Here is a 27,803-nt window from a genome sequence, read left to right on the forward strand (position 1 = left end):
TATCATTCTGTTGCCAAGATGGAGCAGAGATATCATTATGTTGTCAAGATAGAGCAGAGATATCATTTTGTTGCCAAGATAGAGCAGAGATATCATTTTGTTGCCAAGTTTCTGTTTTGTACAATTAGTATTTTAGTATGAATGCATTGAAATTTGTTACATTCAAATAAAAAAATCCGATGTGTATTTCAGAGAGGTTTTCCATGTGATGGAGGAGATGTTAGCGGTGCCCAAGTTATATGTGCCAATTAGCACATGCATGCTGCGAGTGATAAACAATGATACAGGAGAGGAAATACCCAGGGTCTTTCAGAAAGTTGCACCTTATGTGTACAAGAAAAACAGAGTAAGTTTTTGACTTAACAAATTTTTTTATAAATTATCTGCATTTAGATATTTTAACAAAGTCTTACGAATTAATACATCTAAAAAATCAGATTTTTGTAACTATTGTTACTGATTTCATTGAACTGTTTAAATCTATGACATGTTGGATTCGGAAATAGAAGATATGCTCACAATATCTCTGATTATAAAGTAAATGTAAGTGAAATGAAACTGTATTAAGTACCTAGTGTCTGCCTTATCCTAGTTGTTTGACTACAGACAATCTTGAAATTTTCCTGAATGTTTTGAACTTTTTAAATGTACTGGAATATTTATTTTGAAAAAAAAAAAAAGTTCCTTTTTTGTGGTAACATAAAATTTAGCATGAAGACTTAAGGGACATTGATCAATTGTTGTTCAATTTTTATTTTATGTAATTTTATAGAAAGGTTACACATTTGTTGCTGAAGCACGAACAACAGATCAGCCCTTACAGACTGGTACCTGGCGTATGAGAATGATTGGTTCCCTGTCACCACTTCCGGCACCACTACGAGGGGAAGTAAACAGCAGCTTTGCTGTGAAGGAAATCAAGGATTACTATCTGCCAAACAGCAAAAATGTCATCTTTAGGTACGTTATCAAATTATTATGGTAAGACTTAGTGAAATGGCAATATAATTTGCTTCTAATTCTTTGAGATGCCAAAGTAAAAATTTAATTTGAGAAAATGATGTAAAGTTTGTTGTCACCTTGTTCTTGTATGGAAGATAAATTTTCCCATTATCTGAGAAGGTCTTACGAAATCAATGTTGCTGAAAAATTTAATATCTAATACTGTGAATTATGTTATGATCTGTAACTACATGTATTCGATCCATTTCAGTTTTGTTGATTCAATAGCTTGCTCATATATTGATCAAAATGTGACAACTTTGATATCATTTTCAGTAGTGTATAAGATACTTTTAGAAATTTGATTTAAATAAATTACTCCAAATTACCTGTTACAGCCAGTCCTAGAATGTTTCTAGCTTAAATGAACCACTATCTGTTTACTGTAAATTATGAATTCATCTTGTAAATTAATCTAGGTATGCAGTTAAGGTGACGGAGGACCACCTCACCAGTATACAGATGAACACGTCAAAGTCTGATGTGCACATTAAACTTGTCGTGCTGAATAATGAGGAAGAAGTGGCCAGCACCCTCGGAAAAGGTCACGCTGTGATCCCTGCCTTCACATTTCTCAAGGACATTAACCCGGATGAGGAACCTAAGAGGTCAACTTCCAGGACATGTAAGTAGCTTATGTGTTAATGCAGATTTCTTTGAGATCTTTGTGACTATGATATTGTGCTGTTGAAATACTTGATCATGAAAATTTAACATTTATGAACAAGACAAGAAATGAATTAACTGCAGAAAAGTAATAATAAATATATATTATATCAGCTGTTTGTCTGCTTTCATATTTTAACATAGCTAACATGGGTGTTTAAGTTAAATAATGCCCCCAAAAAAGTCCATAATTTAAAACCACATCATTATTTGTTTTTGTTTGAGACAACATAATTTGCACATATATTCTTGTAACACTGAGAAATAGAAATATATTGCTCTCATTCTATCCAGAAATTTTTCAAATAAATTTTCAAAATATCCTGTTATAAATAACTACAGAGTCATGAACAGTTTATGTATTTTTTTTTTGTACAGTGAGTGTACATAATGATATGTTGTTCATTGTCTGACAATTTTACCTTACAGTACATGGTTCCGATCATTGTAAGATATTTTATCATCTGATTATTATATACATAGATTGTGGTGTTTGAAGCAATTGGCCTTGCTCTGCATATATCAACTTTTCAGCACACATCATACATATCATGTACAATATTCACATGAGCAGTATTGGTCATTATGGTCTTCTATAGGTGAAAGTCTTGCATTTACAGCTGATACTTGCTGCACTTCAGAAAAATAGGACCTGTGCCCTCAGAGAAATGTTTGTGGGTCAACATAGCAGAAGTTTTAGGGAAAATAGAAACTCTTTTTCTCTATAACAGTAAAAGTTTAAAATGGTTGAGGGATAGCAGTTTTAGAATTATGTTTTGGAGTATCATTCAAAAGTAACCATCATGTTGCAGTTTCTCAATTCTACAATATTATCATCTTGCAATATCTTCATTTTATAATATCACCATTTTGCATTATCTCAATTCTGCATACCATTATGTTGAAATATTATGATATTGCAATATCTCCATGCTGTGATATCATCATGTTGCAATATCAGCATTATGCAATATCATCATGTGGAATTATCTCCATTTTGTGATACTGGCAGGTTGCAAGTTCACTATTCTGCATTATCATTATGCTGCAATATCTCTGTTCTGCAATATTGTTATATTGCAATTTCTCCATTCTGTGATATCATGTTGCAAAGTCTTCATTCTGCAGTATCAATATGTTTCAATATTACTATTCTGCAATATCATCATGTGGCAGTATCTCCATTTCTTGATATTGTCATGCGGCAATATCACTATTCTGCATTATCATAATGTTGCAATATCATAAGTTTGTTCTGCAGTGTTATTCTATTGCAATATCTCCATTCTGCAATATCATCCTGTTGCAAATTTATAGATTTATTAAAGATAACCAACCAAAGAGCTATTTGTAACTGACCTACATATTCATAAAGATTAAAAAAGGCTTAAGGTATTGTAAAATCTGTATAATTTATGCAACAGTTTGCACCTTTTAAGTTAAATGAACAGTTCATTTAGTTAAAAAAAGAATGCACTGGTGGTTTGGACAGACAACGTGTTTTTGGCTTTTGCTATAAGCATTAGATATATTTCAGTGGGTAAAAGATATAAAGGTCTCTATACTTCTTTATTGATGTGCACTTTAACCTTTTTTGCTGTATTACCCTACAATTTGCTCTGGACATAAAATCCTGGAAGATGTGCACACTGTGATATTTCTTCCACAACATCATACACTATCTTGGGCTATACATTGCAATAAGGAGTATACCATTGTTGCTGATAAGACCTCTTCGTTTTTTGAAATAATTGATATAAGGGTTGAAAATAGAAGTGTACCAATATGATTCAGCTTTTGTCATTTGTTTTGTTAAGATCAGAGTGAAATTCGCCATTTAACATTATGGCTTTATGTAGGTTGCATATTTTTTTTTACACACTTGAATACTGTAGAGCAAACTAGAGCTCTTAAATTTCTTGGCTATTTATTGTTGTTTTTTTTTTCACTAGTATATTTAAAGTTTAATTTTACATTCTGCCTGTGAACTTAGAAATGCTAGAAATATTTGCTTTCTGAAATAATTACAGTAGATCTATACTGATGGTACAGATATTATAGAAATTTAATTGAAGTCAGAAATTCTTGAGTAGATCATCTGTGAGTATTTTAAAGTGTATGTAATCCTGTTATTGTAAAGAGTGGAAAATAAAAGACTGCCCTAACAGAAAACAGGAAGATTTACAAACTGTTGTTGAGCTAGTATTTTCATGCATTGTTTGCTACTGTTTTAAGTCAAAAACTGTTACTATTCAGGGGGAATAACTTCTGGGAAATTCATGATTGTGTCAGTTTGATCATAGCTAGAAGTAAGCTGTTTTACTGCAACTAAAGAATGTTATGAATTGAAATGAAATGAGTTATTATGAACAAAGCAATATTATATCTAAAGATGCTTACTGTAACACCTAGATTTGACAAAATTGTTTAGTCATTTCTGGAATTGGCCAAATGGGTTCATTCATCTTTGACGTAACAGTAGTATTTTTGTTACTCTTAGTATACATCTATTTTGGTTAAAGTAAAATTCAGAGAAACAAGTAAGTCTGTGAAGTTAGATCAGCTAAATGTTTCTAGACACTGGCATCAGAATTTGTTATCAAAAGCAAAAGTAATGAATGCTTAGGGTTCCTGTAAATGAAAATGCATAAAAGGGAAGTAACCCTGTAGACAGTTTCTGATGTATATAGTGTTTATTCTTTTACTATTTTCAGCAAACAAGGGTGAAAGTAAAACCAAAAAGGGTGGGAAGAGAGGAGGTTCAGGCAAGAGCAATGATGGGAGAGGATCGGTGAGTTGTTTTTATAGACATGTTCTCTTTCTGTATTATAGGGTAGAAATGGTCAAATTTCCTTCATCTTTCAGATTAAGGTGTCTGATCCACAGATAAGCATGTTCTATGTGTAACAGTGTTATTAAAATATATCAAATAAATTTTGGTATCATTTGAAAGTGTATTGTCAACTGAAAAGGATAATATAAATTACATTACAGAAAAACTGTTATAATTTTTATGCCCCCGAAGGGAGGCATATAGTTTTTGAACCGTCTGTCTGTCGGTCTGTCCGCATTTTTCGTGTCCGGTCCATATCTTTGTCATCGATGGATGGATTTTCAAGTAACTTGGCATGAATGTGTACCACAGTAAGACGATGTGTCACGCGCAAGACCCAGGTCCGTAGCTCAAAGGTCAAGGTCACACTTAGACATTAAAGGTTATTGCATTGATGGGCGTGTCCGGTCCATATCTTTGTCATCGATGGATGGATTTTCAAATAACTTGGCATGAATATGTACCACAGTAAGACGACGTGTCGCGCGCAAGACCCAGGTCCGTACCTCAAAGGTCAAGGTCACACTTAGACATTAAGGGATAGTGCATTGATGGGCGTGTCCGGTCCATATCTTTGTCATCGATGGATGGATTTTTAAATAACTTGGCATGAATTTGTACCACAGTAAGATGACGTGTCGCGCGCAAGACCCAGGTCCGTATCTCAAAGGTCAAGGTCACACTTAGACATTAAGGGATAGTGCATTGATGGGCGTGTCCAGTCCACATCTTTGTCATCGATGGATGGATTTTCAAATAACTTGGCATGAATGTGTACCACAGTAAGACGACGTGTCATGCGCAAGACCCAGGTCCGTAGCTCAAAGGTCAAGGTCACACTTAGATGTTAAAGGTCTTTTTTCATGATAGTGCATTGACGGGCGTGTCCGGTCCATATCTTTGTCATTTATGCATGGATTTTAAAATAACTACGCATAAATTGTGACACAGTAAGACGACGTGTTGCGCGCAAGACCCAGCTCCGTAGGTCAAAGGTCCTAAACTCGAACATCGGCCATAACTATTCATTTAAAGTGCCATCGGGGGCATGTGTCATCCTATGGAGACAGCTCTTGTTTTTATTTCTTTACAGTCTACAGAAATGTAGTTATTACAGTGTATGATTTATCATTTTTCAGTCAAGAAACATGACTGTAATGATTCTTATATATTATTTTTGGTCACCTGATTTACTAATTCTTGTAAGCAGATAATTAACCCGAAAACGTCTTGTTTGAATTTAAAAAAAGTTCATATATTAAGCTGTATACAATTCCTTTTATTATGGGATATTTTAATGTCCTTGTAGAGAGCTTAAATTTTCCTGCTGATCTGTAATCTTACAGCCTTTCTCAGGATATTATTTTAGGAGATGCAGCAACAGAAAGACATGTTTATTTCCCTTTTAAATTGATCAGTGATAACTTCAGATCTATTAATATAACAAATAGTTCATAGAATTTACAACGTGATTTAGTAAACATATGAATTTTTCAGACTCCTACGCCCACTGCGCGTAGTCCGAGGGTATGTTATGTGACTGTAATATACACTTGTTTAATATTTGCATGCCATTATAAAAATTATAAAATGATAAATAATGCATGGCTGTATGATGACACAAATATAATAGCCAAGTTGTGATATAATAACATAGTATAGAAAAAATAATACACAGAATGTGCTAGTGTTGTATTTATTCAGGTACATGCATGTGTAAACAGATTTCTGCTTTTGAATCTAGTATACTGTGGGTATTACCAGATACGTCCAGTTACACAAAATCAGTGAGATTTTCTGGTAGTTAAATCCAAATGCTGTTAAACTGCATTGTTATTATGAAGTAAATGTTTATGAAGATAATATTTCATGATGATTTGATTTTTTTAATTTAAATTTAGTGGATTTGCTAACTTAAATAAATGTCCAAGGAATTACTTGTATTTATGTGCCTTAGTCTTTCATCAACTTTTATATTTAATATAATCTCGGTCTTTCTGTTACTCTTACATTATTTTGTATTCATGTTGCCAGTCTTGTAACTTTACTAGTTCTTTATTATATGTTCCTCAGTGTCTTTCTATGCCCCTGAAGGGAGGCATATTAGTTTTCAACTGTCCGTCCATTTGTTAGTTCCTTCGTGCGTGAAAACGTTAACTTTTTGCATGAAGGCACTTTACTCGCAAACCACTGCACCCAGGACCTTCAGACTTCACATGCTGATAGTACTTATTGAGTACACGATCCCTACTGACTTTGGGGTCACCAGGTCAAAGGTCAAGGTGCTGCGGGGGCATTTGTAACCATTAGTGACAGCACTTGTTTTATTCAGACATAAATAGAATAAGCGTAGCTTTATTTACGGAGAAATTTGTGTGTAATATGATCGATATATTGTGTGATTGATAACTAGTGTAGCAATATTCAAAATAAGTTAAAGAAATGATGTTGGTTCATATTCAGTCAAATCCAACTGGCACCGCTAGAAAAAGAAAGGTAACTCTTGTGGTCACCTGTTGAACTTTGGTTTTTGGTGATGGGTGTTTTTATGAATTTATTTTTCCAACAGTCATAATATTCTATTTTTTTCTGAAAGAGCCCTCAATGTGTGAAGGTATACTTTATATATTCAGATAATTCCCTTGGTGAGGGTTTCAAAGAGTGCTTTGTATGAAATTTGCTGTCTTATACAAGAATATTTTTATTAGGGTTTTATTGAATGCTTTGTGTAGTAGTTATTTGAAAACTGCAAGAGGGTCAGACAGTGTTTATTCTAGGATTAAATTCCTGGGTTGACGTACCATCATAAAACCTAAGCTTTCATGTTTAAAAGAAAATAAAAACACTTCCAATTATAAACACAAGTTTATTTTTCGTTTAGGGTAAGTGTGGATTGAAAGACGGTCATAGTGGCTTAAGACTTCAAATGTTAAATGGCGATTGAAGTTGAAAATCCTCACAAAGGGCGCGACCCGGGCATGCCTTAGATAATTCGAACCTCGTTGCGCCAAAAATATTGTACAAACACTATGCCATGCCATCCCCCGTACCCCTCGGTACGGTTAGCCAGGTAGAACCAGGCACCACCTTTTGTACCATATAAGAACCAGGTACTTCCATGTACCATATACAAACCAGATACCCCTTTGGTACCATACACGAACCAGGTACTTCCATGTACCATATACGAACCCGGTACCCCTTTGGTACCATACACGAACCAGGTACTTCCATGTACCATATACAGACCAGGTACCCCTTTGGTACCATACAGTAACCAGGTACTTCCATGTACCATATACTTACCAGGTACCCCTTTGGTACCATACAATAACCAGGTACTTCCATGTACCCTATACGGACCAGGTACCATTGGCGCAACATAAACCTAATAACAACAAATGTAACCTATGTAAATGGTTGAGCAACTATAAGAACGCCTAGCCCTTTTCGCTCTCTGGCCAATTCTTATATGCTCGAAAAAATGAACCAGAAAAAATGAATTTTGAACCCACGAGTGTCACCAACCCCGTTGAATGGCGGCGGCTGGTCAGGGACCCATGAGTATGCAAAAAGATTTAGTAATTGACAGTTAACAACTCAGTATGGCATGCCCAAGTCGCACCCAGACGTAAGAATTTTCCGCCACAAAATAACAAAGAAATAACTTAAATTTCTTTTTATTTCCCCCAAAATTCTTACAGTTCTAGTTTTTAGAACACGTTCATTCAATGAATCGAAGTAATAATCCAGAACGGATTGGTCCGTTATTATCCGAGAGCAAGCAATTGTATGACGTGCTTTAGGCCCTAAAGACACACACTTCTCTTGCACCACCAAGCGACGGACAAATTGCTGGGTAACTTCGGGTTAACCTTGCCTCTGCTACAACCTATTATGTGATGAAGTCCCCGATTATCATTCGGTAAAAGGATGTCACTAATACCGAATGTGTGACATGCAAATCCCGAGTGTATGACATATGACAATGAGCGCCACCTGCATAATTCCATATGGTACTTTCATGTACCATATACGAACCCGGTACCCCTTTGGTACCATACACGAACCAGGTACTTCCATGTACCATATACAAACCAGGTACCCCTTTTGTACCATACAGTAACCAGGTACTTCCATGTACCATATACTTACCAAATATCCCTTTGCCATAAAGACGGATCCCAAGATTCTCCTTATAGCTAAATCCTTAGCCTTGCCAATACAAAACCTATGCGTTTGAAAGTTTTAGTCTTAAACCTACGAAAAGATGTGCACTTGGGCAATATAGCCGAAAATTGATATCGAGTAGCGTGACTACCATTTTGTGAACAAATCGTGTGCCTTCCAAACTCGAACTTGCGTTCAAATGAGTTAGGGCCGACTCAGTTGTTAAATTCAAAAGGTATACTGATCGTATCCGAAGTATAACAACGATTTGTTTTAAATGAATGCATCATGATCTGAACCGAATTGATACGTTCAAGAACAATGTTTTTAAATTGTATTGTTACATTGTGCTTCGCCGACGCGAAATAGTCAAGAAAAAAGAAAACCGTACAACTAATCAGAACATGGTCCGGAATCTGAAGTGAACCTAAGAAATAGGGCCTACTTTTTTTTTTTTTTTTTTTTTTTTTTTTAACTGAGATTTTTTTATTTATTTATTTTTATGCCTTCGGGGCATATTAGTTTTCAACTGTCAGACCGTTAATTAGTTCGCTCGCTCGTCACAACGTTAACTTTGTGCATGAAGGCGCCTTACTCGCGAAGCACTGCACCCAGGACCCTCAAACCTCACATGCTGAAAGTACTTATTGAGTACACGACCCTTCCGATCCAGGGGTCACCAGGTCAGAGGTCAAGGCCACCAGGCCAAGGCGCTGCGGGGCACCTGCCACCACCAGTGACAGCTCTTGTTTTTATTTTATTTATTTATTTATTTTTACTATAAAGAAAGCAGCACACGTATATATGTAGGCAATATCCCCACTCGCGTCAAACCAAAATAAATGAAGCAATTTCCGATTATTCCACGAATCGGACCTAAATTCAAATAAAACTTAAATGTCTCAAAAGAGGAATTCAATTCTTCATTGATTTATGTAAAAATCCAAAATTACGAATTGTTCTGGTGATATAAACCTATGTTTGTACTGTGCCTACCCGCAAGCGATAAAACCATTAACTTTTATATGACTGTGAACTGTGATTTATCCTCCATTATTTTGGTCCTTAATATTAAAAAGTTTTGACATTTGGACTGCCAGTCACAAACATAAAACAATCCGACCGTCGAATTATTTTGACTGCCAAGAACTGCTTATACCCTATATTTACTAAAAACAACAATAATAAAATCATTTCAAACTTACCAAAACGTTACGAGAACCTGTTAATACACTATATTATGCTAATAAATACTACCTGTCGCAACAGTTCTATTTATAGACTCGTCAGCCAAATAGGGTAAGATCTGAATTGCTAATTTAATTGTTAATACTACTACCTAAATAACGGACCATTCCATATTTAATCGATGACCAGGAAAGCGCACTACACAGTGTACTAGTACATATATGTACTTTAACACGTGTAAAATTTTGCCAAATAACAGTCAACGCCAAGTTTTTAAATTGCTGTCGTATGTTCATTATTTAATATTTTCCTATTCTGATTTTTGCATTTTGCAGTCCAACATCTGAGCTTTATGCATATAGTATGTTACATTTATTTACTTTTTAGACAGACGAAAAATTAAAGAACGCGCTGTATGAATTCTTAAACATGCAATTTCATTAAAATCGACCGTTTTTGTAGAATTTTGTCTGTATTTCTTTCATTATCCTATTCTAACTGTTATAGAATTCAAACTTTATCATTTCACAAGCGGTGATGAAAATATTAAACTTTAATAGTAAAAAATGAAGGTATGCGCATGTTTTTATATGTATATATACGCGGCGCCTACGGATCACGATGTTTCTGTTATGATTATTACCTGTGCAAAGCTGACACTTGCAACTGCGTTCGTCTGGTTGATTACTAAATATATCCTATGAAGGGCTCTTTCACATACCTACTGCTTGCTAAGGTCACCCGCCGGTCAATGCGTGCCATCATAGCTCCCTATTCTAATTTATAAACAAACGTGCTGGCCTAACTTTTGTGGCCAATAGATTTATTCGTTAAAATATTTTGACAAAATTTCATGGAATTCCGCTTTATAGGATAATTGACTATAACGTATCCCTTCGACGTTCGATTGAACCAATATTGTATTACAGTTGTTTGAACGACATTCTATCGTACCGGTGTTTAAAACCCGGGAGTGAAATCCGCTAACTCCACCGCACCCTTTTTATTCGCCCCTACTTATTCTGTTATATATATATACGTTGTGTGTGTTAAGCTTGAATGAACATGCAAAGTAATAACATTCTAGAGTAAACATGTAATATTAATATTTTGCATTATAGAATTTGGGACGAATAAGACTTGGTAAAAAATAAAGAAGTCTCATTTCCTTTGTTTACGCGGTCCTATGTACCGCAATTTGAGACCGAATTGTCATCTGTGGTAATAGCTTGAGTACTACATTCAATAAAGGGCAGAACTTTCTGTCTTACTAACGAAATAACTGCTGACATAGGATACTCACGAATAATTTGCTGGAAGTCGATAAAATTACCTCTAACATCCTCCATCCCATCTGCGGCGTTTCTCTTATACCTTGCCGGTACCCATCGCTTCTTGTTTTTTGCCACCTGGCATAACAATCGCTTAGCTTATTTGGTATTTATGTCTTGTTCTTAAAACGGCCTCGTGCTGAATGGCAAATCGGAAGCACGGCAAACACGTGACTTTCTTTTTAAATTATCGTCTGCTACGAAATCTCGCGATACATACCATAGCAACGACTTAGCGTTATGGCAACCGGTGCAAATACGTACAAACAATTAAATTGGAATCTAGCCAGAATAAACAAGATTAATTGGAAGGATTAATCTATATTATATTTTATATCTGAGCATTTTCTCAGTTTGTGTTTAATTCACTTATTCATTCTCATCCATCTGAGGGTTGACATTATTATTATTGGGTTTGTTACTGACCCGCTACGGAATACGCCAAGCTCTCTATAAAGCATACTGACCCTACATATTTCCGTAGAGGGTTAGTAACAAACCAAATAATTGATTTGTTTTATCAACCACTTGATTACTTCTCAAAAGGTCTCTGAAGGTGGTAGTAGGATTCTTTTGAATTTTTAAGATAATAATGTTAATTTTATTGTCAACATCACACAATTTTGAATTGCAATTCTCATGTAGGGTCACCCACTGACCTTCTATAGAAATATAGAGGGCAACCACGTGACACTACTCAACCAATGAAAGGGCTAGAATGTGGTGGGAGGTAAAACAAAGTACCTGGATGAGCCCCACATTTCTTTCTTTGAATAATTGTTTTGGGGATATGTCATATGGAAGTTGTTTCAGTCAAAATGTTTCTCATGAAGGATAGAAATTGGACATCCGTTTTGAAAATCCTTACGGAAATTACCTGCTTAGACAGAATGAAATTACTTTGGACTGTGTTTTATATCAGTTAAGTCAAGACAAAGAATAATTGCAAAATATGCCACCTGTAAAAATGTCAACAAATCGTACCAGTGGTTGTACTAGGGAACTGTGCCTAAGATACTACCAGGGAACTACACTAGATGTTCTACCTGGGAACTGTACTAGAGGTTCTACCTGGGAACTGCACTAGATGTTCTACCTGGGAACTGCACCAGAGATTCAACCAAGCAACAACATCAGTGGTTTTAACACTGCATCAGAGGTTCAAACTGGGAGCTGCACCAGAGATTCTTCCACAGAATTGCACCACATGTTCTACAGGGGAACCACAACAGAAGTTTAAGCTGGGACCCGCACCAAAGGTTTTAACAGGGAACCATGCGAGAGATTTTATCAGGGAACCACACTAGAAGTATTATCATTAAACCACGCCAGAGGTTCGACTAGAGAACCACATCAGAAGTTTTGCAAGGGAACCATAAAAGAGGTTCAGACTGGGAACCATATCAGAGATTTTACCAAGGAACCACACCAGAGGTTCTGTCATTAAACTATACTAGAGGTTCTTCAAGGGAACAATATCAGAAGTTTTGCATTTGCAAGGGAACCACACCAGAGATTCAAACTGGGAACCACACCAGAGGTTCAACTGGACAACCATACCATAGATTTTGCCACGGAACCACACTTTAGGTTCTACCATGGAACAGCAGTAAATCTTTGGTACTGAAAAATGCCTGGCATTGTATAGCTACTGTGAAATCATTTTTATTCGCGTAGGATGAATTTTCGCGTATTTCGCGCTAGAACCGATGCGCGAATTTAAGACCGCGCTATTATTATTTTTTCATTATATTTTTCATTGCTAAAATGAAAATGCCCGTATTAAAGTCCACGCGAAACAGTCCTTCTTCATGTTTACGCGAAATTTCATGCCAGCGAATTTAAATGATTTCACAGTAATTCAAATAAACTGGCAGATCTAAGCAGTGACCATGGGTTTTATTGTATAATTCTACTTCGGAGAGTAAAACGAAAACATGGTTTAGGTGTTTTGATGATTTTTTGTGTGATTTAAATGTTGTGGCGAGATTTTTTACAATTTAACAAAAAGTGATAGCAGGTGTTGAGATGTGAAGTGATTTGTTCTATTCACTAACAAGAAAAATAGATCTTTTCTTAAACATTTAAGAGATTTAAGTCTTGATAAAAGTTATTTGGTACGGTGATTTTACTTACATTTAAATGTATTTTGTTACATATTTGCTGACATATATTAGCACTATTTTACTTAAATTAATGAGAACATTTTATTCACACTGTACACAAATCACTTGCCCCTCATCGATGTGGGTTTGAGCCTCACTCAGGGCATTGAATTCTTTATGTGAAGAAGCCATCCAGCTTGATTACGGGGGTTTGGTGATTCTACTAAGGTGTCTGTCTGCGATGAAATAATGCACAGAGGGTGACCTGGGGTCATCTTCCACTGTCAAAGCTGGAAAGTTTCCATAAATTCTGACTTTTTATTGTATCGTTGCAAAGTTAAACCCAACAAAAGCAAAAAGAACACTGTGCATTATTGTACCCCCCGACAATAAAGTTGTAAGGGGGGGTATACTGGTTTCAGGTTGTCTGTCTGTCTGTCTGTCTGTCTGTTCGTCTGGCCGTCTGTCCGTAGACGCAATCTTGTGCGCACCATCTCTCCTTATCCCCTTGACAGAATTTAATGAAACTTCACACAAGTGATCAGTACCAACAGTAGTTGTGCATGGGGCATGTTAGGTTCTTTTAGAAAAAAAATTTGCAGAGTTATGGGACTTTGTTTTTTTGTTACTATACTATATACATAGACACAATCTTGTGCGCACCATCTCTCCTCATCCCCTTGACACAATTTAATGAAACTTCACACAAGTGATCAGTAACAACAGTAGTTGTGCATTGGGCATGTTAGGTTCTTTCAGAAAAAAAATTTGCAGAGTTATGGGACTTTGTTTTTTTTGTTACTATACTATATACATAGACACAATCTTGTGCGCACCATCTCTCCTCATCCCCTTGACACAATTTAATGAAACTTCACACAAGTGATCAGTAACAACAGTAGTTGTGCATGGGGCATGTTAGGTTCTTTCAGCGACAAAAATTGCAGAGTTATGGGACTTTGTTTCTTGTTAACATACTATGTACATACAGTCTGCATATGCAATCTTGTGTGTGCCTAATCTACCAAACCCTTACACACAATTTAATGAAACTTCACACAAGTGATCAGTAACAACAGTAGTTGTGCATTGGGCATGTTAGGTTCTTTCAGCGACAAAAATTGCAGAGTTATGGGACTTTGTTTCTTGTTAACATACTATGTACATACAGTCTGCATATGCAATCTTGTGTGTGCCTAATCTACCAAACCCTTACACACAATTTAATGAAACTTCACACAAGTGATCAGTACCAAGCCTAGTTGTGCATGGTGCATGTTACATTCTTTTAGATAAATATTCTGCATAGTTATGGGACTTTGTTTTTTATGCCCCCACTTTGGGGGGGGGGGCATATAGATTTGCTCTTGTCCGTCCGTCCTTCCGTCTGTCCGTCCGTCCGTCCGTCCTTCCGAAAATGTTGTGTCGCGCGTAGCTCTGAAAGTATTTGACGTAGAGTCACAAAACTTTACAGGAATGTTGGTCAGCATGTGTAGTTGTGCACCTGGGGTTTCGCGTCCGGATTCATTCAGTCATGTAGAAGTTATGGCCCCTGACTTTGTAAAAATTGGTCATTTTAATGTTGTGTCGTGCCTAGCTCCAAAAGTATATGACCTAGAGTCACAAAACTTTACAGGCATGTTGGTCAGCATGTGTAGTTGTGCACCTGGGGTTTCGCGTCCGGATTCATCCAGTCATGTAGGAGTTATGGCCCCTGACATAGTAAAAAATTGGTCATTTTAATGTTGTGTCGCGCATAGCTCCAAAAGTATTTGACCTAGAATCACCAAAGTTTACAGGAATGTTGGTCAGCATGTGTAGTTGTGCACCTGGGGTTTCGCGTCCGGATTCATTCAGTCGTGTAGAAGTTATGGCCCCTGACTTTGTAAAAATTGGTCATTTTAATGTTGTGTCATGCCTAGCTCCAAAAGTATATGACCTAGAGTCACAAAACTTTACAGGCATGTTGGTCAGCATGTGTAGTTGTGCACCTGGGGTTTCGCGTCCGGATTCATCCAGTCATGTAGGAATTATGGCCCCTGACTTAGTAAAAAATTGGTCATTTTAATGTTGTGTCGCACGTAGCTCCAAAAGTATTTGACCTAGAATCACCAAAGTTTACAGGCATGTTGGTCAGCATGTGTAGTTGTGCACCTGGGGTTTCGCGTCCGGATTCATTCAGTCATGTAGAAGTTATGGCCCCTGACTTTGTAAAAATTGGTCATTTTAATGTTGTGTCATGCCTAGCTCCAAAGGTATATGACCTAGAGTCACAAAACTTTACAGGCATGTTGGTCAGCATGTGTAGTTGTGCACCTGGGGTTTCGCGTCCAGATTCATTCAGTATTGTAGGAGTTCTGGCCCCTGACCAGGGAAAAAATTGTCATTTTAATGTCATGTAGTGGGGGCATCTGTGTCCCATGGACACATTTCTAGTTGTTACTATACTGTATACATACAGTCTATATACATACAGTCCACATAATTATGCAATCTTGTGTGCGTCAAATTGCAATGTACTGTGTCAGTGCATGTGGGGGGTACATTCATCACCTTTAGTGATAGCTCTAGTTATTTTTGTTACAGTTATTATGCTACATCTTTTGTAGAAGTGCTTTTATCGGTATTTTGACAATCTGGTTAGAATGGAAATGACTGAATGATCCTGGTTGTTTTTTAGAAGACTTATAAAAATTCCAGCATATGATTGGCTAACTAAGTTGTACATGCATTATTTAACCATCAAACTAGACACTTGTTTAAAAAGAAATATTTACTTGATAAATGAACACAGTTTAATACTGTTTTCAGACACCACCCGCCAGTGGTAGAAGCCCAAGGGTAAATAACTGTGTAACACTTGTCTCAGCGGTGTCATAATATTTTGTCTTGTAACAAGTGGCATGTCATTTGAAGAATGGTAGCACTAACATTTAGTAGTTTTAAAAGATGAAAAATGTGGTGAAACTGTGTTTGGATTTTGTAGAAGCAACAATCCATGTTTATTAGCTTTCTTCTTTGATAACTCGGAGCAGTAACATTTTCTATGTACAAAATGTGCTCGGTTACTTTACCCAGACAAGTTTATTTTCCCTATTGCACTCTATAATATTTTAGGTAAAATATATGTTAATAGGAGTGCTGGCTTTTGGAACTGTCTGTGGACTTTTCATATCTGTGACATTTTAAATAAATGTAAATAAGGTATTGGAGTTACAGTTTTCTGACCCTTGCAGAATTTACTATTGAACTATAGACTGGTCAGTAGCACAGGCTATAGAATTATATGGAGTCATATAATAATTTTTCTAACTCTTATTCAGACCTTTAAGAGCAGTACTTGAGATATTCTCTATAGAAATGCTTCAGAATTCCCAGTCATGTTTTTAACTTTATTAAAAAGGAAGTAGATAAATAACATGGACTGGTTGTGATTTTATTGTTTTATTTAACACAGTTTAACTTGTAATTTCAGAGAAGCAGTCAGGTTGATCACCATTCAGATGGCGGACTGAGTGATGGGGACTTGGAAGAGAGAGACCTCAGGGTAATTTATGAATATTGTGATTTTCATTGGCTGTTTTTATGTCCCTATTCCCTGTTGTTAGTAGATAAACCTCTATTGTTGTCGAGTCACTAGGTCAGTGGTCATGGTCACAGTAACCTTTTAACTATAAATAGCTTCGGATAAGTATGAGAACGATAGCACCTCTCCCATCAAGCTTCATACTATGATTGTCTGTGGTTAATAGATTTCCATATTGCTTCATTAGGTCTGAGATCAAGGTCAAAGCTTACTTTAAATTGAAAATAAACATCAAGTTACTGATACCTCCACTAGGCCTTCATTTGGGAGGGGTGGGGGGCAAACATGTTTCACAAACGGCGCTAGTTTTGTAATTCACGTTTGCATCCATTCTGTTACTATAAGTCAATACTGTATTCATTGAAGTTGTATTTGCTGCATGTAGCTTTTACAAGAAATATGACATTTGATGATCCCATTTGTTCTTCACCTCTGTTCTATTTGAGGTAATTATCAGCAACTTCTTACCAAGTTAGTACTGATTGGAAATCCCTTTATCGCTGTTCTATCTGAGGTAATTATCAACTTCTTCAGAACAAGTTAGTACTCCTGGGAAATCCCTGTACCTTTGTTCTGTTTGAAGTATTCATCAACTTCTTCAGAACAAGTTAGTACCAATTAGAAATCCCATTATCTCTTTGTATTTGAGGTAATTATCAGCTTCTTCAGAACAAGCTAGTACTGCCCAATAAGAAATCACTGTATTTCTGTTCTATTTTAGGTTATCAGCTATTTCGGAACCAGTTACTGCTGATGAGAAATCCTAGTATATAGTAAATTTACTTGCAGCATAAATTCAACTTTCTGGAAAAAAAAAAGAAACAAAAAAGGCATTACTCCGTATTTTCTGTATTTACTTGCATCTTTGTCACTTTTAAGTTTTGTTAAGGGTGAAGAGAAACGGATAAACATTTGTGACAAAGACAAGTGAAAGAGTAAAAATTAATTTCATAATACATTTGTATATACAAACAAGATTCATAATCAGTTTTCATATATTCCTCTTGCAGCCTCACAAGTATATTATAGAAGCTCAGGTCTTGAAGGATAGTTGGCCATTGTCTGAAGCCAGTTGGGCATTTGTACAGATGCTGAAAGAAATGGAGAAAAATGAACTCAAAGGTACATAATCCAGCTTTATAGTTTATCGGAATGTTTTAGGAATTTTTACTGACAATATTCATGTGTATTTCATCTGATAGCCTAAATTTGTAGATTACTTTTGTTAAGATTTTGATAACCACAGTAAATCATTTTAATACTTTCAGGACATGATACATATTTTATCTATGTGAAATCTCTCAGTATGATAGGAAATAAAAATTTTAAAGAGATACCTTGGAAGCATAGAATGCAACAAAAAAGAATAATAGCAGACTCGGTTTTAATCTGTTTGTGAGAGGTAATAAAATGTGCAACATCTCATGCCCCCTAGCACCTGCTTAAACGGAACTTTTGTTACACAACTTTGAATAGACACCAACTCCAAGGAAGAACACAGAAATACCATCTAGAGTTTGAGCATTTTTTGTGAATGGAAATGTTCTACACAACAACATTACTTGGGATAGTAAATCATTTGTTCAGTGCATATGATACCGAGGGTAGTTTGTTTGCTAATGGTGAAGAACAGTTTAACACTGGTATGAAGTCCTAGACAGTGTGAGGATAAACATCAGTTGTATTATCTTGAACACTTATATGTTATTCCCAACAAAATGATATACAGGCGAGTTTTAAAGAAGGTATTCTAAGTAGCTATTTTTTCCTGTCTTCTGTAGTGGCATTCAAAGAGAAAACTGCCGAGGAGCCAGCAAAGACTGAGAAAGCTCCCGCTGCTGCTGATAAAGGTGCCAAGGGAGGTAAGGGTGGAAAAGGCGGGAAAGACAAGGGCAAGGACAAGGATGGCAAGGGGTCACGACCTCCATCACAGCAGTTTGACCTTGGAAAACCTCATTGGTCTCTCAGAGTTGTCAGCGATGCTAATGCTGTGGTATGTTTATTTTTATTCAAAGTACAGCAGTGTTAAGAACATATAATGTTAATTCATTTATTCTAGTTCATTTTAACTAGATATTGTAAATGTAGAATAAGAGATTAAATCTAAGGCCTCCTTGGCTTTGTGGTTAAAGTTGCTGACCTCAGATCACTTGCTACCACTGCTGTAGGTTTGAAACGTCACTTGGGGTGTGGAACTATTGCTTGTGAGGAAGCCATTCAACTGACTTACAGAAGGACAGTTTTACCTATATGCCAGCCACACCTGAAATAATGTACCTGGGGGTACCTTTGGTCGTCTTCTACTTTCAAAATCTAGAATGTTTCCATGTGACCTATCATTGTGTCAATGTGGCATTACACCCAGCAGAAACAACACAAAAGTGGATTAAACATTTCATATTTTCAGGAGGAAATTGAGATTAAGAAAGATACAGAGAGAGCTGATGAGATTCGAGCCCTGAAGAAAGCTTGGGAAGATGCTGAACCTGGTAGAGCTGCTAAGGTTAGTTACCACTGATACAACATTCTGTGTTAATTTCTGTAATATAGGTCACATGATAAAAAAAAAGCAAATATTTTGTAGGAACACAATTTAAAGATGTAGATGGAGATTCTTATTAAAATATAATAGCTTAACCTACAGAAACCATTATGCAAGATTAACAATTTCCTGCCTTGGTGTAAATAGTGACTAGAGGATAAGTCAGATTTACTAGTATCATAATGCAGAAGCAATCTTTACTGGGAAGGCAGTGGTGAAGTTTATGTCTTATGAATGTTATATAAACTATTTGTCATATTGAAAACCTTATTTAAAAAAAAATAATTCAATGTACCCGCTAGGCGATGCAGTCACGGTTGAAGTACCTATCTACACACACGATCAAGTTGAAGGATGATGAAGAAGAGACAGAGAAGGTTGAGGGTGAGGGAGCTGACCAGCCTGGATATGTACCTCCTCAGACCCCAGGGTCCCTTCTTGGTGATGATGATGGAAATCTTACACTTGAGCCACCTCCACCCCCTACACCTAAAGAAATGTTACAACCAGTAGATATAACTCCATTCCTAAGGTTTGTAAAAATTTACATGTTTTGTTGGAAGCCATTTTAAAATATATATATACATTTATAAAACAAGCCCATCTGCATAACTCAGTATAGAGAGCACAGATCTATGGATCGCAGGGTCGTGACTTCAATCCAGGGGTGTGGCATATGTTCTTTATGACCATTAAATAAAAGACATTATGTCTCAAACCATTTGTTCTCCACCTCTGATTCATGTGAAGTTGACAGTTACTTGCAGAGAAACACTAGTAAGGTTAACTTTCTGCAGTTACATAACTGTAACAGTTAGGGAAAAAAACAGCGTTATACCCAAAAACAAACAGTTATGAAACGTATATACTATATAAGGCTTTAAAATTACCATTCTGTTAATCTTTCTGTATATTAGTGTCCATTCTCTATGCACCTATGATCAGGATCTGATCTGATGATTATGTGAGGAAACAGTTTGCTGAGGGAAGACATTTTTATTACCAAAAAAAAAAAAGGCATGATTTTATAACTGTAGTATCCAGTAAACATCTGCATCTGTTGCGTACTAGCAAAGCTAGAATATTCACAAATTTGTGAGCACCGTAGGAAAGGGGATGGGGGCACTAGTATAATAATAAAATTTGCCGTTCTCCCATTGTCTGGATGTCCATCTGTCCAACCATACAAAGTTTTGTCGTTCATATCTCAAAAAAATATTTGATCCAGAGTCATCAAATCTTACAGGATTGTTACTAAGCATCTGCATTTCTACGCCCTGGAATTCCGCTCATCCAGAACCAAGTATTGCCCTCGATTATGACAAAAATATACGTAGAGGGCCTAAAAGTTTGTGTTGCACGCGTCCCAAGAAGAACCTGACCCAGTCATTAATTTTACAAATAGTACCCAGTATGTTAAGTTGTGCACCAGAGTTTTTTTTTTGTGGGATTTAAAACTCATGGGTCTACCCAAGTACCCTTTGAGGAAATATTGTTTTGAGGTGAGTCTACGTCTTCTACCATTAAAGCTTGAAAAACAATTTGCAATATTTGTTGCAGACATACGACAGACACTCCACGATACCTGGATGAGGAGGAAATGCAGCGTAGGTTCCAGGAGCAGCAGAAACAGATCACAGAGTACAAGGCATTCCGACAACAGGTGGAGGATTGGAGAAAGAAAGATAAAGAATTACGCAATATGACCAAGGAAAAACAATTACAGGAATGTGAAGAATTACAGGTGGGTTAAATAGTCTGGTTCTTGTCTAATGTTATTTGAAGTAAGTCGCGTTAGAATCAAAATAATAAGTATTTAAAGCATAGAATAACACTCATTTGTTGTTCTCTATGATATCTTCATATGCATAAAAGCTCCAGACTGTAGTTATTTTATGATAAACCTAATTTTGATACTATTATTTCTCAATGAAACTTTTCACAGATCTGTTTTAAATTTTCTGGGTCCTGATGTTATTCTAAGTTATTTGGATAACTGACATAAAACCAAATGTCTCAAAAACATACATGCAGAATTACCTTAAAGGCACTGACCTCCAGATTTGGCTCAAAAATCTTTCTTTCAAATTGAAATTTGGTCATATTAAGAACATTAGAATATGAGGATTTTTTTCTAAAGGATTTTAAGAATTCCAAATCAAGCAAAAATAAGTACCACGTCAGGAATCAAACCCCAGACCGCTGCGGCAATAAAGACATTTTCCTGTCATTGTAACCAATAGAACTATAGTGGAATTAGTGAATTATGACTTAAAATTATAGATATTTATTATCGAGACAGTTTACCTGGAGTAAAGCGTAACAATTGCTTTTAGATTTTCATTGTAAAAAGTAGTAAGAAAAAATAGCCAATTTTTCATGCGTTTCCGTAACATATAGTTTGTCAGTAATTAAGTTTTAAAGCATTCTTCAGAAATATAGCATTTATTTCCAGATACCTGAAAAAAATATTTTCTTTGTTGTCGAATGATCTGTAGGCCAGTCCCTTTAAGTGGGACCTTCATGGATATATGTATTGACAAAAGAACTTTGTTTGGGGGAAAAAGGCTTCAAAACCAATCAGCAGGAAGTATGCTGGTAAAGCATATTTTTATACGCCCGTCTCTGAAAGAACACCAGTCCTGTGGCATTGGGCGGTTGTTATATCCTGGCCAAGTTCTATAATCTCCCAAATCACTCCTGGCACTCTTGGATTGTGGCCCTTGAATTAAGCCATATTCGATGACGGGCATATTTAGTGACAGTCTGGCACTCTTGTTTTCCATAATGTAATTGAAAAGAAGCACATTTTTTTACACCCGTCTCTGGAAGAGCAGGGCATATTATGTGAACATCTGTGGCAGGCGGACATATGGCAACCAAAAGCATATCCGCTCTCTAAGTCGAACAGTTTTCATCTGATCTTCATCGAACTTGCTGACAATGTTAGTGGGCATTATCTCTTGACCAAATTGTCCCAGGCACTCTTGGATTATTGCCCTTGAATTAGGCCAAGTTTGATGGCGGGCATATTTTGTGACAGTCTGTCACTCTTGTTAACAAATATGAAATGTTTTACAACCAGTCATTAAGAACACCAGCCTGTTGCCAGCATATATATTTGTTACTGGTAACAAAAATGCTAGGATATGTAGCAACCTCCAGATTTGAGCCATATCTATTTTTTGACATTTCAGGCCATGCTTGATGCAGCTAGGGAATCTATAAACAAACCTAGAGAAGCATTTAGACAGACGTATCTTGAAGCTGAACGTAAGAAACTTGAAGAACTTGAAGCAAAAGAGGCGGCACAGAAGGCCGATGCAGAGGCCAAATCCCCAAAGGGCAAGAAAGGCAGTGCTAAGGGCAAAAAGAGTCCCTCAGCTAAAAAGAAGAAATAACCAATAAACTTTTAGTTTACTTTTTAATTAAATTTGATTCTAATCTGTGATAAAGTATTAGAGTAATAAGTGGATTATTTTAAAGCGAGTTGTGTAAATAATAAATATATATTTATTGTTGAAATTATTTTTTATTGTGTTGTTAGTGTTTATTGAAATATGCATGGTAACTGTGTTTTGGAATAATCAGTACTATATGCGAATGTAAGCATGTTTTAGGAAATTTCTGCAGGAGGATATGAATATAAGTGTATATTTATACTGTGATGCTGAAATCTGTGATAACAAAATATATATGTGTGACATGATGGGACATTAAAAAAAATCACTGTTTATTATCCCCCGACGAAAGTCGGAGGGATATAGTTTTGGCGTTGTCCGTCCGTCCGTCCGTCCGTCCTTCCGTCCGTCTTTCCGTCCGTCCGTCCGTCCTTCCGTCTTTCCGTCCGTCCGTCCGTCCGGAGCCATATCTAGGAAATGGTTGGGAATATTTATTCAAAACTTCATATACATGTTCACCACAATGAGTTCTTGCGGCCCGTCAAGTTTCAGTCAGATTGCCCAAGTAACACCAGAGTTATGGCCCTTAGAAGTTTCTAGTGTTAACTATATAGGGTACTATAAATATGGCAATTTCTGCATCATAACTTTTGATATATTTGACCTAGAACTATGAAACTTAAACAGAATTTAGATCACCATAATGTGGTTGTGTACACACAATTTCATTTGGATTTATTTGTAAATTAAGAGTTATTGCCCTTTAATTGTATAAAAATCCACATATTTGTACATAACAAACTTACCATTTGGTAGAATTTCATTAAATTTCTTTCATTCTTTTCCATGAACATTTATTGTAAACATGTGAAGTTGTGTACCCACACCTGGTCACCCCCCTTACCTTGATCACACACCTCCCCCCCTATCCCCCGACCCCCCCCCCCCCCCCAAAAAAAAAAAGAAAAAATTCATTCCTTACTTTACATTTTTTTCAAACAAACTTCATATACATGTTCACCACTATGAGGTTATGGGGCCCATCAAGTTTCAGACAGATTGTGCAAGTAACACCAGAGTTATGGCCCTTGGAAGTTTAGGGTACTATAGATCTATAGATATGCCAATTTCTGCATCATAACTTTTGATATATTTGACCTAGAACTATGAAACTTTAACAGAATTTAGAGCACTATAATGTGGTTGTGCACAGACAATTTTGGACGGATTTCTTTTTGTAACTTCAGAGTTATTGCCCTTTAATTGTCTAAAAATCAACATATTTGTACATAACTTACCATTTGGCAGAATTTCATTAAATTTCTTTCATTCTTTTCTGTGAACATTTATTATAAACATGTGAAGTTGCGCACCCACACCTGGTCACCCACTTGCCTTGGTCACACCCCCTCCCCCTCCCAACCCCCCTCCCCCATCCCAAATTTTTTTTTTTTTTTTCATTTCTTATTTTAGATTTTTTTTCAAACCTTCCAAGTTGTACCATTATCCCACCTCACTTCTCCACCCAGTCATGCCCACCACTGATCATGCATCCTCTGCCCGCCCCCCCACCCCCCAACTTTACCCTTTTACCTTTTTTTTTTTTTTTTTTTTTTAATTTTCAATCAATATTTAAATTCAACATGTGAAATTTTGTTTCCTCTCCCGTTCCCTGCACCCCCACCCCCTAAAAAAATATATATTTCCATTCCTTTTTTTTTTTTAAATGTTCAAACCTTCAACATGTTAAGTTGTGACTGCACAAACCTTGCCCTCAGCCATGTTCAAGATATCTTACCTGTGTTCTCTTAAGGACATCTGATCTTTTATGTTCAATGTACATGTAAAACAGCAACACCTGGTGCCAAACCACTCAAAGACAATATTTCATTCCAGTTAAACTTCAAGCTCACATTTCAATTAACTGCATTTAATTTTAAAAGCTAACCTTATTACAGTAAGCATATCCCATTCAAAATAAATTCTTTAGTCACGATCAAAGTATCATACATTTATTATGTACTCTTTAATTAAACATTTGTTTTCTGTTAAATTCATTTTGACTAATGAAATTATTTGTTTCTTATTAACATCCTTAACTTTTTGCCGGATATATCTTTTTGCCATTCCTCACCACAAACCCTTTCGGCGGGGGATACCAATTCATCGAATTTGCTTGTTTGCTTATGATATACTGAACGCACAATTATATATAATGTCAGAAAAATTACAAAGAGGTGACATTGTGATTTCATTGTTAATATGTATGTGTATTACCTATAATTTTTTAATTAGATGGGCATCTGACTGCCCAGTGTCATGTGGCTTAGCTGCCTTGAAGATATTACTGAATTAGAGGTTAAAGGTCTCAAGATCTTGCCTCCGACAGGTTGTTTGAAAATGACCCATGAAAGTGTGACAGTCAGAAATCAAACCTAGAATTGACTTAAAGATTTTTTTGCACTTGAATGTATTGTTGATTTAATTTTGGGTTTTTTGAGAAATCAAACTCCGTCCTAATATTGCTTTATGAACAAACCTAAACTGCTTCCGTCCTGGATAGAAAATGACAGTTGCTTTTCCTCTTTGTTCTCTTCTGTTTGAGGAAAGGATGAAAAAAAATATTATTTTCATTTGGAGACAAAAGACAACTAAAAAGATTGTCAGTTTCTTTCCTATCTCACCTCAAGTGGCCCTAGAAATGGTCCGTCCCAAAGTGTAACATATCATTGGTGTTGTGCTGCAGCTCGAATCTTTTCTGTGTTGTTGCTATATTGTTGATTTTACTAATATACCTATAAGAGTTGGCCTTTATATTAGAATACACTTTTAAGTCGTTGGATATTGATTCAGTCATACTGTTCTAGATGAATGTAGGGAGCACAATTGTATATTTAGACAGTGCAGGCATTCTCTCTTTGAGCATTTACAAGAAGACAGTTGTTAAAATAAGACAATATGTTCCAAACACCTGTTCATTCTGTTTTCATTAGATTCCAGTTTGTGATGTTGATTTTTTATGCAATAATAAATGTGTATTGAAATGCGAAATAAAAAACAGAGAAATATCTACCGTTTTGTTATTGTGATATTGAGTATAATATTTTGTCAGCCTTCGGTTAGTACTAGGATAAGGATTGCATGGTGTTTTTGACTTCAGACTACTTACAGACCCAGATTTAGAATGAGGGCCTCCGTGGACTTCAAATCACTTGCCTCTCATCGATGTATGTTCGACTCTCACTCGGGACGTTGAATTCTTCATGTCTTAAGGAAGGTTGGAGGTACTACCCAGGTACCCGCTCGTGATGAAATAATACACGAAGGGGCACCTGGAGTCTTCCTCCACCATCAAAGCTAGAAAGTCGCCATATGACCTATAATTGTGTCGGTGCGAAGTTAAATAGATTGATTTTTGTCTAAAACACTGGGCTTCCTAGTAATCAAACTTCATGCCGAGATAACCGGGTTAGATAACCATTTAAATTCATTTCAAACTATGATCCTTTTCTGACTTGGAAAACGTATGAAACTTCACGAAAGTGCTTCACAGTCTTCAAAAAAACTACTCAAACTTTTAGATAACTAGAAACTTCCGTCTGTACCGGTGTAATGAAGTATTTCGACCCCCATAGAATAATGACCCCCCGGTCATTATTCTATAGAAAAAGTGACCCCCCGGTCATAGTATTATGATCTCCAGATCATAGTACTATGACTCCCCCACGTGAAGTAAACTGAACCTCACGAAGAATATTGACTCCCATAAAAAAACGACCCCTGTCATTTGGTCAAATTTAGTGATAACTCGTGTATCTAAGGCCTAATCGCTGCATTTTATGCCCCCACTCGGGGGAGGGGGGCATATAGATTTGCCCTTGTCCGTCCGTCCGTCCTTCCGTTTGACCATTAGCCCCAGATATCATCACTTGACACAGAAATCAGAGCATTCCGCAACGGGAAAAGGGATTCTATTTCTAGACGCTGTATCTTGGTGTATACATTTTTTTCAGGAAAATACAATTCACAATACGTTCACAAACACACCAGTGTTTAATAATCCCTGCAAACTTCGGTATGAAGTAATTCTTCAGAAGAAAACTGCACAGAAACTGCTAGCATAGAACTTAGTATTAATAGAAGTTGCATACTTAGCAGTGGCAGTAAAGTACGGTAGCGGCAACAACAAAAAGTAGTAGTAGTAGTAGTAGTAGTAGTGGCAGTGGTAGTGGCAGTTGCAGTAGCAGCAGCAGCAGCAGCAGCAGCAGAGGAATAAGTGACAGCAACAACAGCAGCAGGAGAAGAAGAGGTAGATGTACAAGACGTATTAGTGGAAGCAGGTATAGTAGTATCAGTAGTAGCAGTTGTAGTAGTAGTAGTAGAAGTAGAAGTAGAAGAAGAAGAATCACATGTAGTAATAGCAATAGAAGTAGCGGCACCAGTAGTAGTAGTACAATCAAAATGTTAACTATTGGCAATGGAGGGTATTAGAGTTGTAGATCTAGCAAAATTGTCCGTTAGGTTTGGTGGGGACCACTTTTTAATAGATATTATCGTCGAAAGTCTTTTTAGGAGCCGGTGTTTTACACGGAAAGAGTAACTTTTTTAAATAGAATAATGTCCGGGAATCGATATTGTATGAGAGTTCGAATGTAGTAATTTCGGCAGTGAGTATTTTACATGGAAGGAGTCACTTTTTCTATAGAATAATAACCGGGGTCGTTATTCTATGAGATTCGAAGGGAGTCATCTTTAGGGAGTCAGTATTTTACTTGGAAGGGTCAGTTTTTCTATAGAATAATGACCGAGGGGTCGTTATTCTATAGAGTTTTCAAAGTGAGTCAGTTTTTTATAAGAGGAGTCAATATTTTACAGGAAAGGAGTCACATTTTCTATAGAATAATGACCGGGGGGTCGTTATTCTATGGGGGTCGAAATACTTCATTACACCGGCCCTCCGTAAGGATTTTAATTTACAC

General features: G+C 36.4%; 1 protein-coding gene across 37 annotated transcripts in view; it reads left to right on the plus strand.

The window, feature by feature from the left end:
• Positions 1 to 23,709, plus strand: part of LOC128556235 (androglobin-like) — a 156,811-nt gene extending 133,102 nt beyond the window's left edge. For 14 of the 37 annotated variants that reach the window (XM_053540638.1, XM_053540640.1, XM_053540639.1 and 11 more), the window contains 14 exons: positions 193 to 346; positions 773 to 960; positions 1,422 to 1,627; positions 2,098 to 2,115; positions 4,383 to 4,459; positions 6,965 to 6,997; positions 16,107 to 16,136; positions 16,771 to 16,842; positions 17,892 to 18,003; positions 18,663 to 18,874; positions 19,289 to 19,384; positions 19,726 to 19,955; positions 20,984 to 21,167; positions 22,621 to 23,708. In XM_053540638.1, coding sequence (XP_053396613.1) covers positions 193 to 346; positions 773 to 960; positions 1,422 to 1,627; positions 2,098 to 2,115; positions 4,383 to 4,459; positions 6,965 to 6,997; positions 16,107 to 16,136; positions 16,771 to 16,842; positions 17,892 to 18,003; positions 18,663 to 18,874; positions 19,289 to 19,384; positions 19,726 to 19,955; positions 20,984 to 21,167; positions 22,621 to 22,824 — 1,816 coding nt within the window. In that variant the 3' untranslated portion in view covers positions 22,825 to 23,708. Of the gene's footprint in view, positions 1 to 192; positions 347 to 772; positions 961 to 1,421; positions 1,628 to 2,097; positions 2,116 to 4,382; positions 4,460 to 5,998; positions 6,029 to 6,964; positions 6,998 to 16,106; positions 16,137 to 16,770; positions 16,843 to 17,891; positions 18,004 to 18,662; positions 18,875 to 19,288; positions 19,385 to 19,725; positions 19,956 to 20,983; positions 21,168 to 22,620 lie in introns of all 37 variants that reach the window. The other 23 variants (XM_053540618.1, XM_053540625.1, XM_053540633.1 and 20 more) reach the window with 12 other exon arrangements.
• The last annotated feature ends 4,094 nt before the right edge of the window (positions 23,710 to 27,803 follow it).

Source organism: Mercenaria mercenaria, chromosome 4 (assembly GCF_021730395.1).
Source record: "Mercenaria mercenaria strain notata chromosome 4, MADL_Memer_1, whole genome shotgun sequence".
NCBI classification, from domain to species: domain Eukaryota; kingdom Metazoa; phylum Mollusca; class Bivalvia; order Venerida; family Veneridae; genus Mercenaria; species Mercenaria mercenaria.